The sequence below is a fragment of the Siphateles boraxobius genome, unplaced genomic scaffold, assembly GCF_051911475.1.
Source record: "Siphateles boraxobius isolate OS27281-9 unplaced genomic scaffold, OSU_SipBor_1 1, whole genome shotgun sequence".
Classification (NCBI taxonomy): Eukaryota; Metazoa; Chordata; class Actinopteri; order Cypriniformes; family Leuciscidae; genus Siphateles; species Siphateles boraxobius.
Window position 1 is genome coordinate 17,715,164 of NW_027508699.1, and position 15,290 is coordinate 17,730,453.

Genomic DNA, 15,290 nt, shown 5'->3' on the forward strand with positions numbered 1-15,290 from the left:
GGTATTTCTAGCTGATGTGATCCTAATGATCTGAGTGATCTGTTGGGTTTATATTCAGTGAGCATATCTGCAATGTATTGAGGTCCTAGGCTAATGAATGATTTATATACGTGTAATAATAATACTTTCAAATTAATCCTAAATGTAACTGGCAGCCAGTGTAAAGATCTGAGGACTGGTGTGATATGTTCATTTTCTGGTTCTGCTCAGAATCCTGGCAGCAGCGTTCTGTATGAGCTTATGGTCTTTTTGGGAAGGCTAGTGATGGGTCGAGTTTCTCTAAGTCTTGACTGGAAACAAAGCATCTAATTCTTGCAGTATTTTTCAGATAATAGTATGCTGATTTAGTTATTGCTTTGATATGACTACTGAAACTAAGGTCTGACTCCAGAGTCACACCAAGATTTCTGACTTGATTTTTAGTTGTTTGACCCCTAGACTGAAGGTATGCGTTCATCTTGAGAACTTTATCTTTGTTTCCAAACACAATGATTTCAGTTTTGTCTTGTTTAACTGAAGGAAGGTTTGGCACATCCAACTGTTTACTTCATCAATGCATTTGCACAGGGAGTCAATGGGGGTGTAATCGTTAGGCGATAGGGCTAAGTAGAGCTGTGTATCGTCTGCATAGCTGTGGTAAGCGATATGGTTCCTTCTCATTATTTGGCTCAGTGGGATCATATACAGGTTAAATAGGAGTGGTGCAAGAATTGAACCTTGAGGGACTCCGCATGTCACGGACATAGTAACCTCTGCCTCCTCAGTATGACCTGAACCATTTTAGGACTATCCCAGAAACCCCGACCCAGTTCTCCAGCCAGTCAAGAAACATGTTATGATCGACAGTGTCAAATGCACCACTGAGGTCGAGTAGTACCAGCACTGATAATTTGCCTGTATCAGTATTTAAGCGAATATCGTTTATTATCTTTATGAACTTTATGTCTCTCTGTGCTGTGATGCGGTCGGAAACCAGATTGAAAATTGTCAAAGTATCCATTCGAGCTTATGAATTTGTTCAGCTGACTGAAGACAACTTTTTTCAATGATCTTGCCTATGAAAGTGTAGGATTACAAATTTATTTAAATGTTTAATTTAGATTTCCAATACAATAGTATTTTATATTGAGAAAATTTAGAAATGATGAGACCAGGAAATCTCTGCAAACGGTAGGGGTTCTCAGCGGGATATTCCTGACTGTCCCATCTCAGTACGAGAAGGCTAGGCTTTTCCTGTTCTCGTTGTTTACCGGGGGAAGAGTCATGCTGAGCAAGTTTGAACACCTGTTATTTTATTACTGAGACCATTTGTCTCATCTCAGTACGAGAAGTCTATGCCTTTTCCTGTTCTCGTTGTCTCAGCTCATTTACATCACAATGTAATCCCTCCCCCTTGAAATGTATATATGAACTCAATGTATACTGCCTTAGTTAGACTTCACTTGACTTGGGTCCGGAGCAGACTACAGCAAATAAAGAATCCTGCTTAAATAAGTCTCCTGGTTTTCGCTTCTGAGTTTTTCTACACTGAAGAAGGAAGAAGTTTACAACAGATGGTGCCTGTGACCCGGATGGAGAAACTGAAACTCAACAAAGAATGAACTTTTGAAACTTCAAAGCTCAAAGATCTCAACAAAGATCTGACTTTCCAGTTCCAGACTGAATCTTTTGAATCCAGAAAGATCTCAACAAAGCTGCCTGAGTTCGCGAACTGAATCTCAACAAAGATCTCAACAAAGCTGACTGTGTTCCAGAACTGAATCTCAACAAAGATCTCAACAAAGCTGACTGTGTTCCAGAACCAAGCTCAACAAAGATCTCTGACTGAGTTTCCAGACGGAATTTTTTCCATACAATAATAATTTGGTGAGTTTCACTCCATTCAAAGAACCGTTGAAAAACCAGTAAAAATTATCCTCTGTGCCGTCAGAGAAAGAGTTATCAGACAGCTGTAGTGTTTGATTACCTAAAGTTATCCTTTAAAAGTTGTCTTTTAAAGATGAAAAAATATCCTCTGTTCAGGCAGGGACGTTTTTAACATCACATGTTAAAAAGATATCCTCTGTGTCAGGCAGGGAAGATTAGTATTATTTTGCTAATTATTTGTTTTGTTGTTTGTTACCTTGTGGTGTTACCCTCTAAAAAATTTATTTTAGAGAAGAGAGTTTGATCCTCTGAATAGTCAGGGAAGTTGTTGGTATCCTCTGTGCAGACAGGGAAGATTTTAGCATTCAAGTTAAAATATTGTTAGCCTCTGTGCAAGCAGAGAAGAGGTAGTCTTACAGGCTATTTATTTTGGTTACCCTTTTAAAAGTTTTTCTTTTAGAGAGGAAAGTTTGATCCTCTGTTTCAGGCAGGGAAGAGTTAGCAATACATGCTAGTAATTTTGTTTTATCCTCTAAAAAGTTAGGAAGGTGAAAGATCCTTTCCGTTTCTTTCAGGGAAGATTAGCGTAACGTGCTAATATTTTGTGTTTCATCCTCTGTTTCTGGCAGGGAAGTTAAATGTGATGTGTTGGTAACAAGGAAGTTTAACAATAGTTGATTTGTGTTAACAAGCGTACCCTCTGTAATCAGAGAAGTTTAGTGTTTGTTTGTGTGGTAACAAAGAAATCCACAAAATGATTAAGAAAAGTGCTAGACTAATCTCCACAACTAAAAAAGGTGGTCTTGCTAATCCTTTGTGGTCAGATAGCGAATTTAAAACACTGTTAGGAGAACAGATGGATCTAATAGTCACTGAAAAAGTTAGACAAGAACTAACACAGAAATATGAGATTCATCCAGATAAGATTTGGTCTATTGAAGAATGCAAGAAGGTGTTAGGTGCATGTATCAGAAAGAAAAACATGAAAGGCATAATCTGTTGCCATAGGGAATTTAGCTTATCCATTGCACAAGAACAATCTAGGTGTATAGCTAAATTAAAAGAACAGAACAAACAAATGCACACTAAGGTGGGCCATAACAAGGCCTCAACCAAATGTGACTCAGAAGACCAACAGTCAGATGAAACTTATCCTGACTTAAAAGCATTCTTTGAAACAGATGTAGACATCCCATCAGTAACTGATAAGCCTGTAGATTCAGTAAAGGTTTGTGTTGCAAGAAGATCTCAGGGAATTGAGGGAACTGAAAGTGTTCCTACCAACTCTTCTGTTGTCCAAAACCAAACTGTTGCCAAAGTACTCGGACCTAGAGACATAGAAAGACTATCCCAAAGCTTACCTTCAGTACGCACTGATGTTTCTGAATTTAGAAGGGCATTGATCAGTCAAATGCGTCTTTACGACATGTCGTTGGCAGAAGTCACACAGCTGATGTCACAAATTCTAACTGAATCTGAATTCAACAGTTTTGAGTCTGCTGTTACTTCTGAACTACAACATGCCAGAAAAGATGAATTGAGAGAGGGAGTTCTGAAAGCGTTGAAGAACATTGTTGGACCTAAAATTGACTGGTCGAAGATCACTAGTTCTTTACAGAAGAAGGGTGAAACTGTTAGTGAGTACACTCAAAGATTTTGCCAGTCAGCAGCAGCATACAGTGGTATAGCTGACACTTCAGAGAAGGTGCTAGAAGATAATGGTCCCCTAGTTCGCACATGGTTTGATGGTCTGTTGTCAGAACATAGAAAAGCATTGCCTTTCTTAGACTTAACATGGTCCACTAGAACCATACAAAACAACTTGGAGAGGTTAGCTACTTGGGAAAGAGACTCTGATGTCAAGGCAAGAGTAAAAATTGCAGCAGCATCCTTTAAGGTCAACACAGAGAATCAACAGAAACGCAAATGTCCTAAGAGAGAGGGCAGTAGTTGTTATTATTGTGGTAAACATGGACATTGGGGAAAAGAGTGTAGGAAAAACAAAAAGAACTTTAAACAAGTTAACAATGTTACTCAGCTCCTACTCAGTCTGCTTGCTACTCTGAAGCAGCCCGTCCCCTCGTCATTAAACTGGGGCAGCTGGTTGACGCGTTAACCATTTGGGCTGTGAGTGCTTTATTTCCCCACTAACTTGCAACAGAGATAAAAAACTTCTGTTTTTGTTTAATAGAACAAAAGGAAAGTGACTATCTCAGTTTTTTTCTTTGGGGGACACTGGTTAAAGTAGACTCACAGCCTTAAATGTTATTTTACAGCACAGGCCTTTCATCATTAATAGTGTTAGGTCAGACTGTAAACGTAAAAAAAGCCCTCATGCAGTGTCCACAATAATGCCGAATATTGTTTTACAACGTGCACCTGTCACGAATCCGTCCTCATGTATGATGTCTGCTATGACTGAAGTTTTGTTAGAGGATGAAGGACAAAATACTCACGATTGTGTTACGCTTACATATACACCTATGAGTGAAGTAAAAGAAAAAGGTAACAGACGAGCAGGTTATGCAGTAACGTCCACCACGGAAGTGTTAGCTTCAGGACGTCTTCCAGATCATTTTTCAGCTCAAGCTGCAGAACTAGTAGCCCTAACAAGAGCATGCACGCTAGCTTCAGGATCAGTTGCTAATATCTACACAGATTCCAGATATGCTTTTGGGGTAATTCATGATTTTGGTGTCATTTGGCAAACCAGACAGTTTCTAACTTCTGCTGGATCCCCCATTAAGCATGCTGAATTAGTGAAAGATCTAATGTTTTCCATGAAACTTCCAAAGAAATTAGCAGTGATCAAACTGAAAGCACATCTCACAACTAATACTACAGAAGCTAAAGGTAATGCTCTTGCTGATATGGCAGCTAAACAGTCTTGTTTCTATGCAACTGTACAAGTGTGTTCAGGTAGTGCAGCACAGAAGAAAATGATGCCTCCTGAATCAATAATTGATCTGTACAAAGACGTTTCCTCCATTAGAACCAAAGTGACATGGGCCACATCAAGTGATGTTGATTACAGCAGCTGCAGTATTGTGTCAGGGAAGAAAAACCTAGACTCATGTGTCACACTGTAAGGTTGTTCCTGCACCAACAGGGATAGGTTAGGACACAGAACCAGTGAGGAGCCCCGGGAAGAACCGAATGCAATAGGCTTCGGGGGTTAACCCTGGGGTGAAGACTTCCCTCATAGGCCCTATCCTAGTCCATCCTTACCTCACTGTTCTTTAGGTGTCAAAGGAATTAAGAAATAGGGAGAGATGGAACGACAATAGCAGACCCAGAAAAAGTTTACAACCCTAGTGTTTGAACAAATACTGCTCTACTGCTTAGCAGACTCGGAAAAGTTTACAACCCTAGTGTTTGAACAAATACTGCTCTCCTGTCTTTTGTTTTCTTTCTTACTCTGTGCAGATACCACTGATGACTTCCCGAGACCCATACGCACTGACCTCGTCATCTGCGTATGAAGCCACAAGAAAACCTCAAGAAACAACTTGACCCTCTTCCGAGCCAACTATCACAAAAGGATAAAGAAAAGAAAAAAAAAATACACAACGCAGAGACTCACATACGAAACCTTCAGTCATCCATCAACATGATCAAGATTGTCGTACCAGTAACATCACAGACACTCTCGCTTCGCACAAGATAATGATCTTACAGAACAGAGTGGCTTTAGATTACATTCTAGCAATGGAAGGAGCCTGCACCATCATCGGACCTGAGTGCTGCACCGGGTTTTAATGGATCCAACAGAGAACTTGAACAAAATCCAACAAGACATTCTTGATCTTTCAGCAAAATTACACCAGATGACTGAAGTTAATTTTTCATGGTTCGGAAACTTGATTGGGAAACCCTGGCTGTGGATAAAGGAAATAGCAATTCTGCTGTTATTTCTTCTAATAGCGTACTATCTATGCGTCCACAGTATCAAGTGTTTCATTCAACAAATGACTCACGCCCCTCACAAAGAAATGACAGTCCCAAACAGAAAAGACTATTACCCTTAAGAACTTAACGGACCCTAAATTTGCATGTTTGTTTCTGTGTCAGCATGCAATTGCAGAAACAGCAACACAGAAGCATGAGCCTGTAATGATCACAAGTTACAAGAATTTAACTTTTAAGTGTCTAAATTTGTATTTTGTGAGAGTTATTTAGAACTCTCAAAGGGGGAAATGTAGGATTACAAATTTATTTAAATGTTTAATTTAGATTTCCAATACAATAGTATTTTATATTGAGAAAATTTAGAAATGATGAGACCAGGAAATCTCTGCAAACGGTAGGGGTTCTCAGCGGGATATTCCTGACTGTCCCATCTCAGTACGAGAAGGCTAGGCTTTTCCTGTTCTCGTTGTTTACCGGGGGAAGAGTCATGCTGAGCAAGTTTGAACACCTGTTATTTTATTACTGAGACCATTTGTCTCATCTCAGTACGAGAAGTCTATGCCTTTTCCTGTTCTCGTTGTCTCAGCTCATTTACATCACAATGTAATCCCTCCCCCTTGAAATGTATATATGAACTCAATGTATACTGCCTTAGTTAGACTTCACTTGACTTGGGTCCGGAGCAGACTACAGCAAATAAAGAATCCTGCTTAAATAAGTCTCCTGGTTTTCGCTTCTGAGTTTTTCTACACTGAAGAAGGAAGAAGTTTACAACAAAAGGAACATTCAAGATCGGTCTATAGTTGCTTAATATGGTCTTATCCAGATTGGTCTTTTTCAGGAGGGGCTTAACAACTGCAGTTTTCAGGGAGTTGAGAAGTGAGGCATTTACCACTTGTGGGCAGTGCGTAAAGAGCGCAGGTTGATGTTTTAAGGTGCTGTATTGTTTCTTCCAAAATTTTTGCTTAGTTCCATATTGAAAGCATGGATGCTGTCTTTGTAGATGTTATAATGGATTACAAGTTTTGTCTTTCGCCACATGCACTCTGTTTTTCTGCATTGTCTTTTCGTATTTTGCACTGCTGTTCTGCAAGGTGCTTTTTGTCTGCCACTCTTCTTCCTGACTTTTACAGGAGCAATATCATCAATTACACTTATAACTTTTGAGTTGAAAGGATCAAGGAGAAAGTCAACAGAGTCAGCAGACATGCTTGGTGTTAAAGATATAGCCTTCTTAAATAGTACACCAGTGTTCTCATTTAAGCATCTCTTCTTGACAGACACAGATCTAGCTTCAATGGCAGGAGAGATCAGAATATCAAAGTAAATACAGAAATGATCAGACAGTGCTACATCCTTAACAATAGATGAAATGTTTAGACCCTTACTGATAAGTAAATCTAGAGTGTGTCCACGATTGTGTGTGGGACCATGTACATGCTGAGTCAGACCAAATGTTTTTTAAAACAGTTTTGATTTATTTTGCCATATTGGTTTCTGCATTATCTATGTGAATGTTAAAATCTCTAGCAATGGCAAAAAAGTCAAACTCTGAGGCAATTGTTGATATCAGTTCTGTAAAGTCGTCAGCAAAGGCTGGAGAGTATTTTGGAGGCCTGTAAATAATGATAACCCAAGTAAAATACGTGGAGCTCCTTTTAACACAGATATAATCGAAAGACGGGTAATTCCCAAATGATATTTGATTACATTGATAGACATAATTTAAAAAGAGCAGCCCCCCACCTCCCCTAACATCTCTCCAGACACTCAAAAAAGTAAAGTTAGGAGGGGATGTTTCATTGAGAACTGTTGCGCTGCAGCTGTATTCAAGACAAGTTTCATTTAGAAACACAAGATCCAGATTAGATGGGTTTGCTGGACAGCTTTTGAAGGCCTTAGACTTTCTGTCATGTAATAGAACTGTAATAGAGAAAGATAAAGGCACACTGGGTTCCCGCTTGTTCTGTAAACAATTGAGAAAGTTACTGTTATCATAGTGGGGACCCGACAAATCACTGAGAGCTGGTATCAGTTGTTTTTGGTTCACCTCGAGCCGCTGGAGGAGGTTGTGGGCCCTGGCGTTGTGGCAGAGGTCGAAGAGCTCTCACAGGAGGAGGGGCAGGGCGAGCTGGGCCCGCAGGCTTCGGTGGTTGCGGGGCCTACCGTTTTTTGCTTGATATCTGGGGGATTGCAGATAGTTTGGTTCCAGCATACACCAGTTCTTCCATGGAGATGCTGGAGAGAGGGATAATGTGTCTGGTGAGAGGGGCTGTTGCTCTGGTGTTATTGGAGGCTGTAATATGCTGTCCTGGTTTCCCTGGCTGTTTTCCAGAAAGTCGTCCTTGGGTGCTGAATCTTGGAGCAGTTCTAATAGGTCACAGTCTGTCTGTGGTGAGCTCTGTGGGAAGGGCTCAGCTGAGATTGTGCCCGTGAGCATAAGTTGTTGTGGCTGAGTGGTGTTATCATTGATCTTGTGTGATTTGTCAACTGAATGTCCATTCAGGTGCTGAAGTGAAGTCCTGTGGTCATTCATACGGTGTCAAGGTGTGCGTGTGCCATTCAGGTTGAGTGGATTGACACACACTGCAGAAGGATGATGGAGGGAGAAGTAGATATTGTCCTTTAGCACTCTTGAACTAAGTTTGTTTGGGTGGTGGCCATCCTGTTGAAAAAGTTGTCTCTGACTCCAGAAAAGATTGAAGTTGTCAATGAAGTTCACTCCTTTTATATTGCAGGTGTTTTGCAGCCATGTATTAAGCCCAAGCAAACGTGAAAACCTGTTTGTTCCTCTTGCTGGAAGTGGTCCACTGATGAATGTTTGAACTTTCAGTCTTTTAAGTGTTTCAAAAAGTTCATTGAAATCCTTCTTAAGGAGTTCTGACTGCTCTTTATGAAAATTCTTCCCCACATGAATGATAATTCGATTCGCAGTCCTATGTTTTATCAGAATGTTCTGAAGTTCTCTGTTTACATCAGAAGTTGTTGCTTGTGGAAGACAGCACGTAGTTGTATCCTTGCAGCTAATGTTTTTGATTATGGAGTCACCCACTATCAGAATCCTGGGCCCGGCTGCGCTCTGAGCTGAGTGTCGCTGTGTGCTCGACCTTGAGCGTCAGTTAGCATCAGTGTTAGCTACTGGCTGATTCGATCTTTCTTTGATCACATTCATCACGTTTGGGGATTCCTCATCTACATTTATTAATACTTCAAATCTGTTCTCAAGATGTGGTAGGAAACCAGTGTTTGCAATCATTGTCAGAGTCGTATCTGGGCTAGAGGATGCTACTGCGGCAAAATGTGATGCTCATGACAATCTGATGTCTCAAGTGCCTTTGGGTCTCACTCCCTGTTTGTGCCATTGATTTTTATGTCAATCAGTTACTTGTTTCTATACACTAAGTATAGCCTGTCAAGGAGCACTTCATGGGACTCACCGGCTGCATGCTGAGGGCATCAATGACGAAGCTCTATTGTGTTCCATCTGGTTTGGTGGTCCCACAAGTAACTTTGTTTCAAGAACTGCAATCTTTTGTAAAAGTCTGTGGCAGTTTCTGCAGCAAGTAGATTCTTGAACCAGAAGAGGCATTTTCTCTCTTATCCTTTTGAATGTAGGCAGTTGTGTTTTCCCTTCCCCGGAATGTAAGCTGATGGCTTTTTTGTAGTAATCCAAGCTTTGTCGTTTGAGCACTGTGCTGATTTGCTGAAGTTAAAATCAGGTGATAAAAGGAAATAAAATATAAAAGTATAAAAGCGATAGAGCAAAGCGCGGAGCAGTTAGCAAGAGCGTCCGAACAGTAGCTGAGCAGGAAGCAACCTGAGAACGAGAATGTCAGTGAAAATTCTTTACCTGAGAATGTCCAGGATCTGCTCATGAGACTTGCCCTCCTCATTCAAAGAGATGTTCAGACTGCTCTCTTTAGCACTCTGCTGCTGGGTGCAGGCGGTTATCTTGCTGCTCAGGTTCTCCATCTGCTCGTGGAGCATGCTGTTCTGCTTCTGCAGCTCCTCAGCTCTCTTCTGCACTTTAGAAAGTTCTTCCTGAGGAGAAAAATATAGATGAATTCTACCACGAGGGGGAGTAAATGATGAAAATTTTCTTTTTTGGATTGACTATCCCAATATGACCAAGAATTCACTTCAGTGGTTTTCGAAAGATTGCAATGATTATTCATGCACATAAAGTCAAGGATAAATATAGCTGCAAGCCGCAATTAAGGGGCTAAGCACACATATGGCATGATGAGTTATGCAAGCATGTCTGGGAGCACAGACCAACTGAACCGTAATTAAAGACATTTTTATTCAAAACCACTTAAATCACTGGTAATGATTTAAATGCTTATCACTTTGGACCAATAATTGGCACTCTTACCAAATTGATGTGAGGTCAGTGTGAGGTGACAATTACACATACAATGTTGCGTCAATGTACCAAAGCCTTGCAGAGATACAGCCTCAAACTCAGCTTGGCACAATGCCAATAATTTTGTTGATGCATTATTCAGTTTGGTCAATCAAAGAGCTTTTAACAAATTTTTTGGCAGCATAGTTCGATGATGATCTAAATCAATTTTGGGTAAAAATCAGACCAGCGTTCTAGGAGTTTGAAAAGAGGTTTTTCAAAGATATTCAAAATGGCATACAGCAATTCTGACTCAAGGAATCTATCAAGACCACTTTCATTAAATTAGGCAAAAATTAGTCAAAAGCAATTAGCATCTTTTTAAAATTTTATTATAAATTTTAACCACAAAATTTCGCATCGGCCAGTTCCTTTTTTTATAACATACTTCTGCCTTTGCCAACCACAAGATCTCACCTTCAGTCTCTTCTCTTGCTGTTCCCAGCCCGTCCGACCCTGATGCAGTTCAGATGCAGCTTTCTGTGCCTTCTCCTCTAGCTGCTTCAGGTTCTGCACTGACAACTGCCCCTGTTTCTTGGCAGCCTGTAAGGCTTCCACATCCGCAGCATGCAGCATGAGCTCTCGCTCGTATTTATTCTGAGCCTCTGCAGCCAGCTTAGCCTTGGGCCAGAAATAAGACACAGGTAAACATCCAAGAAAATCAGTGGGTAGCTGTGTAAAGAAACAATTCTGATTTGTTCCAGGAATATCACGCCTACCTGAAGTTTGCTGTCCTGCGTTGCTCTCTGCTCCTGGGCCACCGCTGCCACAGCTCTCTGCAGGGCATCCTGCAGCTCCGTCTGCATGTCTGTCATGCTCCTCTTCAGTTCCTTCACCTGTTGTGCAGCCAAAAGAAGGAGTTTCAATCTTTATAACTTTACTATACAGAACAGCTACAACAAACATTGACGTGCCATCCGGGTGTGTTCCTTACCCGTTCTTCAACGCTATCTACAGCTTTCATCTTCTCCTCCTGGAGCTCCAGCTTTTCCTTCTCTGCTTCTAGCAACCGGGCCTCCAGCTGCTGGTTCAACTCCCGTGCCGTCTTCAGCTGGCTGTCAATGGAAGTTCGTGCCTGCTCAGCCAACTAAAAGTAAAACATAAGAAAAATTTTAGTACTGTGGCTACTTGGTACTTGCATTAAAATGGGAAAGTCGTGGCCTAATGGGCAGACAGTCACTACTCCTAATGTGTGTGAACTTGATTGGTTTAATGCAGAGGACAAATTCCAAGTATGAGTTAGCATACTTGGCCTTCACTCAAAATCCAATGAAAAGGATAAAAGCAGATAATAACCTGCTTCTCTTTGTTTACAGACTCCTCCAGGCTGAGAACCATGGATCTGTACTGCTCTACGTTGGTGGTGGTGTTCTTCAAACGCTCCTTCAGGTCAGAGTTCTGTTCTTCAGCCTGCTGTAGACGTGCTTGGAGCTCATCTACCTCCTGCTGAGGAACGCCAGGAGCTGAAAGTGCACATAACAGGAACAATATTGTCTATTACAGCAGAGGAAATTATGACACTCACAACTCCATCTTCTAATTTCTGCTTACCTTTGGGTAATGTCCGGACAGGCTGTTTATTTGCTGTGCCAAGATTCTCGCTGTTCAGTTGCTGTCTCACGGAGGTGACCTGCTGTTCAGCAGTTCTTAGCAGCTCTTTAGTTTTCTGATGTAGCGCGGTCTGTGCCTCCAACTGCTTCTTAACCTCGAGCAGCTGAGCCTAGCCAACAGAATTGAGACATATTATTAACATTTAACGTCTTTTAGGTGTAGACAGGTCCACTTATGGGGTTGTATAGGTTAGATAAACAAGTTGTTTGATAAACAAGTTGAACATTGTGAATCTTTACTTATAAAAAAGGGAGTGAATTTACGATCTTACATCTTGGTTGCGTTCCAGTGAGTGTCTCTGTTCCACCTCCTGTTCCAGTTTCTTCTTTAACTGGATAATCTCTTTCTCCAGGCGCTGGGTCTGGTTGTTGTAGCGCTGCTTGGTCTCAGTCTCAGAGCGCTCCATAAAAAGCTGAGATATGAGGAAATTAAGAATAAGGCCAAAGAGAAGAGTGCTTTGACAAAGTTGGTTGGGATATGTAGACAAGCTGTACCTGAATGGATTTGAGGTTGGTGAGCAGGAGATTCTGGCCCCGCTGCTCAGTCAGGACAGACTCTTTCTCCTGGGAAAGTCTGTTCTCCACCTGCCTCAGAATGTCTCGTTCCTTACGGATATTCTCAACACGCAACTGGTAAAATAAAATAAAAAGCTGACAAAACTAAATATTAGTTTGCATGGTGGTCCATAAAGTATTTAACTTTACCTCAGCCATGGTTAGTTTCTCATTGGCCTCCCTCAGATCTTGAGTCATTGTGTGAATGATTTGCTCATGTCTCTGATGAGTGGCATTCATCTTTTGATTCTTCTCCCGCAGGGCTTCAATCTCTCGTTGAAAGCCATTCACATTCTCCTGAAGCATCTCATACCTGCCATGGACCAATTCAAATTTTAAGAATTCAATTTCTAATCATGAGCTGGAATTTCAGTTAAACTTGATTTTCAAAAATGTTCACTTTGTCAATTACATCTGTATTCTTATTTTTATATACCATTATGAAAATTCCACCAAATTACAAACCTTCATTACATTCTAGGAAATTAAATATTATTCCACAATGGTCCGTAAAATGAAAGTTAATTTATAAAATAAAATCATACATATTCAAAATAAATTCCTAGATGACATTTTTCCCATAACATTATTAACATCTTAATCAGTAGCATCTCCTGACCGTATATTTAAGTAGGGCAGACTCTAGGTCTCACCGCTAGTTTAGGATAACCAGTTTGTAAGCTCAATATTCTAATCGCTGAACACATGCCGAACACTTCTGGCAGAGGTCTAAAGTCCTTGCGTTATTCAGCCTGAAAGTGGCACTCTAATGTTGATTGGCAGGCTCTAAGTACACACGACAGAGGCATAGAATGTTATCTCAGAATTGTCTTAATGTAGTATTTTTTGTCGACCAATGTTTTTAGCATGTTGCAAGTTGTAGAGTAATTCCGGTTAGAAAATGGTAACATGAAAATAAGCAGGGCAGTCTCAAATCTGCCCCAATAGCTATAGATTGGAGTGCGCCGCAGTTCCATTTTTTACCACAGATTTACATTGGAAAACTGTAGGACGCTGTAGAACTGAGGAGGGCTCAGGCACCCTCTGCCCCGCTTAGTATCATTCATTATACATACATGCCTCCTGCTGAATCCATGTGATGAATTTGATTATATCCTGCTCACTTTCAACATCAAATAGTACAGAAAATGCGACAAATATTTGTTGCATAATGCTGAACAAATCTACGATTTTTTACTGATTCAGTTTATATAGAGGTCTTTCTAGTGGACGAATATTTTGATGGGGCACTGCACCAACTGCCTATACAAACAAGCCACGGCTGATCTCAATTATAATATTCTGGGGAAAAATGCTCACATTGTGTATGTGAAATGTTGATTGTAAATTAATAAAGATAAAAGCCACATGCAACAAACTGTTAACAAGTAGCTATGGCTGGACTGCTCAAGTTAAAGGGAGGTAATAACATTAAAATCCAACTTAAATTCAGATTTCACACAAACAGATATTTCAGACAAGTTGTGCTCACCGTTTAAAGGCGAACTCCAGCTGAGAGGAAAGTTTAGCCTTTTGTGAGAGCAGGTCAGACACTTGACCACGAAGTCTCTCAATCTGTTCATTCAGAAGCTTGTCGTTTTCTGCCTTCTCTTTTTTATATGTTGTGAAGGCATCATTAAGCTGAGGGGTGAAAACACGCAGTTTAATGGGTTAATATTAAATGTCCAAATGAGATTTGAGCTACAGAGTAATTTTATAAGAAACAGTTCACCCAAAAATAAAAATTGTTCAAATTTACTTCATTTTATGTCATTTCAGACCTGTAACACATAAAGAACAGTCCAGCAGAATGTCTATGCTGCTCTTTTCCATTTAACAGAAGCATACAGGTTTGGAAAAAAACTGGAAGCATTATCTCTTTAAAGTAGAGAACCAAGGCGAGTCAATCTGTCTAACCTGCTTAAGGGCTGCTTTAGCCTGAGTTGCCTGGACAGATTCTGAAGCTGCAGATCTCAGGGGTGTAGATCTGGTGGACATGGGTCCTGACCTGCTGGGAGTGGTGGACTGAGATCCAGCCTCTGAACCTGAACATAACCACAGGACTTCATTTAACATTTCATCAAATGCCAATACAAAGGAGAGGCCTTTTGGTCTAAGGGGTAAATATTCACCCTGTGGTGGGAGCTCGACTCCGGCTGTCTGCAACAGGATACGATACATGTCTCTTTGTCGGATGGCAGAGTCAGACAGCTGCTTCTGGTGGTTTTGCTGATCTTTGATCTGCTCCAGTTCCTTCTGAACCTTCTCCAGACTCTGCTCCATCTCTGTTTGTCTGAAAGAGCAGATACTGATTTTCTTTTACTGATCTTCATAGTGTTACTGAAGAATAGCAGGGCAATGTTCATAACAGTTCTGGAAGATCTTCTCTAAGATGAAATATGTGTATATATATCCATGTGGTCTATATGCCAGTATATGTACCTGGCAGTCTTAGCCTGGTTCTGGTCCCTCTCTCTCTGCTCCTCCAGGTCACTGATCTGGGCCAGAAGGTTCTGGTTCTGCTGCTGAAGCTCTTGGATGCTTCGGAAGGCCACCTGCCGTGAGCCCTGGACCTCAGAGCTGCTGCTCACAGCTGAGCTTAAGTCCTCACGCACCACCTGATTACCACGAGCCTCCTCCACCTCTACCAGCAGCACACTTACCTGAATCATGAAAAGAAATTGGTATGTAGATTTTGTGATCAGAATTACTGTGTTGTCTGAGCCTGAAACTAGGAGTTTCATCTCAATGTTTAATGTAAGAGGCTTACCTGTTCAGACATGTCAGCTAACTGTCTCTTTGATCTCTGGTTATCTCTCTCTAGCCCTAAAGCTCTCTTATTCGCTTCATCTGTCACCTTCTGCAGTCGATGGACCTCCTGATATACAAGAGAAAAGACAAAGATTAGCATCTACTGATTGACCATCATGTTTTTTCCTCTTTTG

General features: G+C 40.9%; 1 protein-coding gene across 5 annotated transcripts in view; it reads right to left on the bottom strand.

The window, feature by feature from the left end:
* Window positions 1–15,290, bottom strand: part of LOC143735499 (nucleoprotein TPR-like) — a 30,390-nt gene that overhangs the window by 11,237 nt on the left and 3,863 nt on the right. For 3 of the 5 annotated variants that reach the window (XM_077225706.1, XM_077225715.1, XM_077225705.1), the window contains exons 13-26: window positions 15,116–15,223; window positions 14,788–15,008; window positions 14,478–14,638; window positions 14,263–14,390; window positions 13,838–13,986; window positions 12,496–12,658; window positions 12,286–12,420; window positions 12,063–12,203; window positions 11,732–11,900; window positions 11,477–11,649; window positions 11,115–11,267; window positions 10,900–11,016; window positions 10,598–10,801; window positions 9,626–9,816 (exon numbers count right to left, since the gene is read on the bottom strand). In XM_077225706.1, coding sequence (XP_077081821.1) covers window positions 9,626–9,816; window positions 10,598–10,801; window positions 10,900–11,016; window positions 11,115–11,267; window positions 11,477–11,649; window positions 11,732–11,900; window positions 12,063–12,203; window positions 12,286–12,420; window positions 12,496–12,658; window positions 13,838–13,986; window positions 14,263–14,390; window positions 14,478–14,638; window positions 14,788–15,008; window positions 15,116–15,223 — 2,213 coding nt within the window. The remainder of the gene's footprint in view (window positions 1–9,625; window positions 9,817–10,597; window positions 10,802–10,899; window positions 11,017–11,114; window positions 11,268–11,476; window positions 11,650–11,731; window positions 11,901–12,062; window positions 12,204–12,285; window positions 12,421–12,495; window positions 12,659–13,837; window positions 13,987–14,262; window positions 14,391–14,477; window positions 14,639–14,787; window positions 15,009–15,115; window positions 15,224–15,290) is intronic. The other 2 variants (XM_077225719.1, XM_077225709.1) reach the window with 1 other exon arrangement.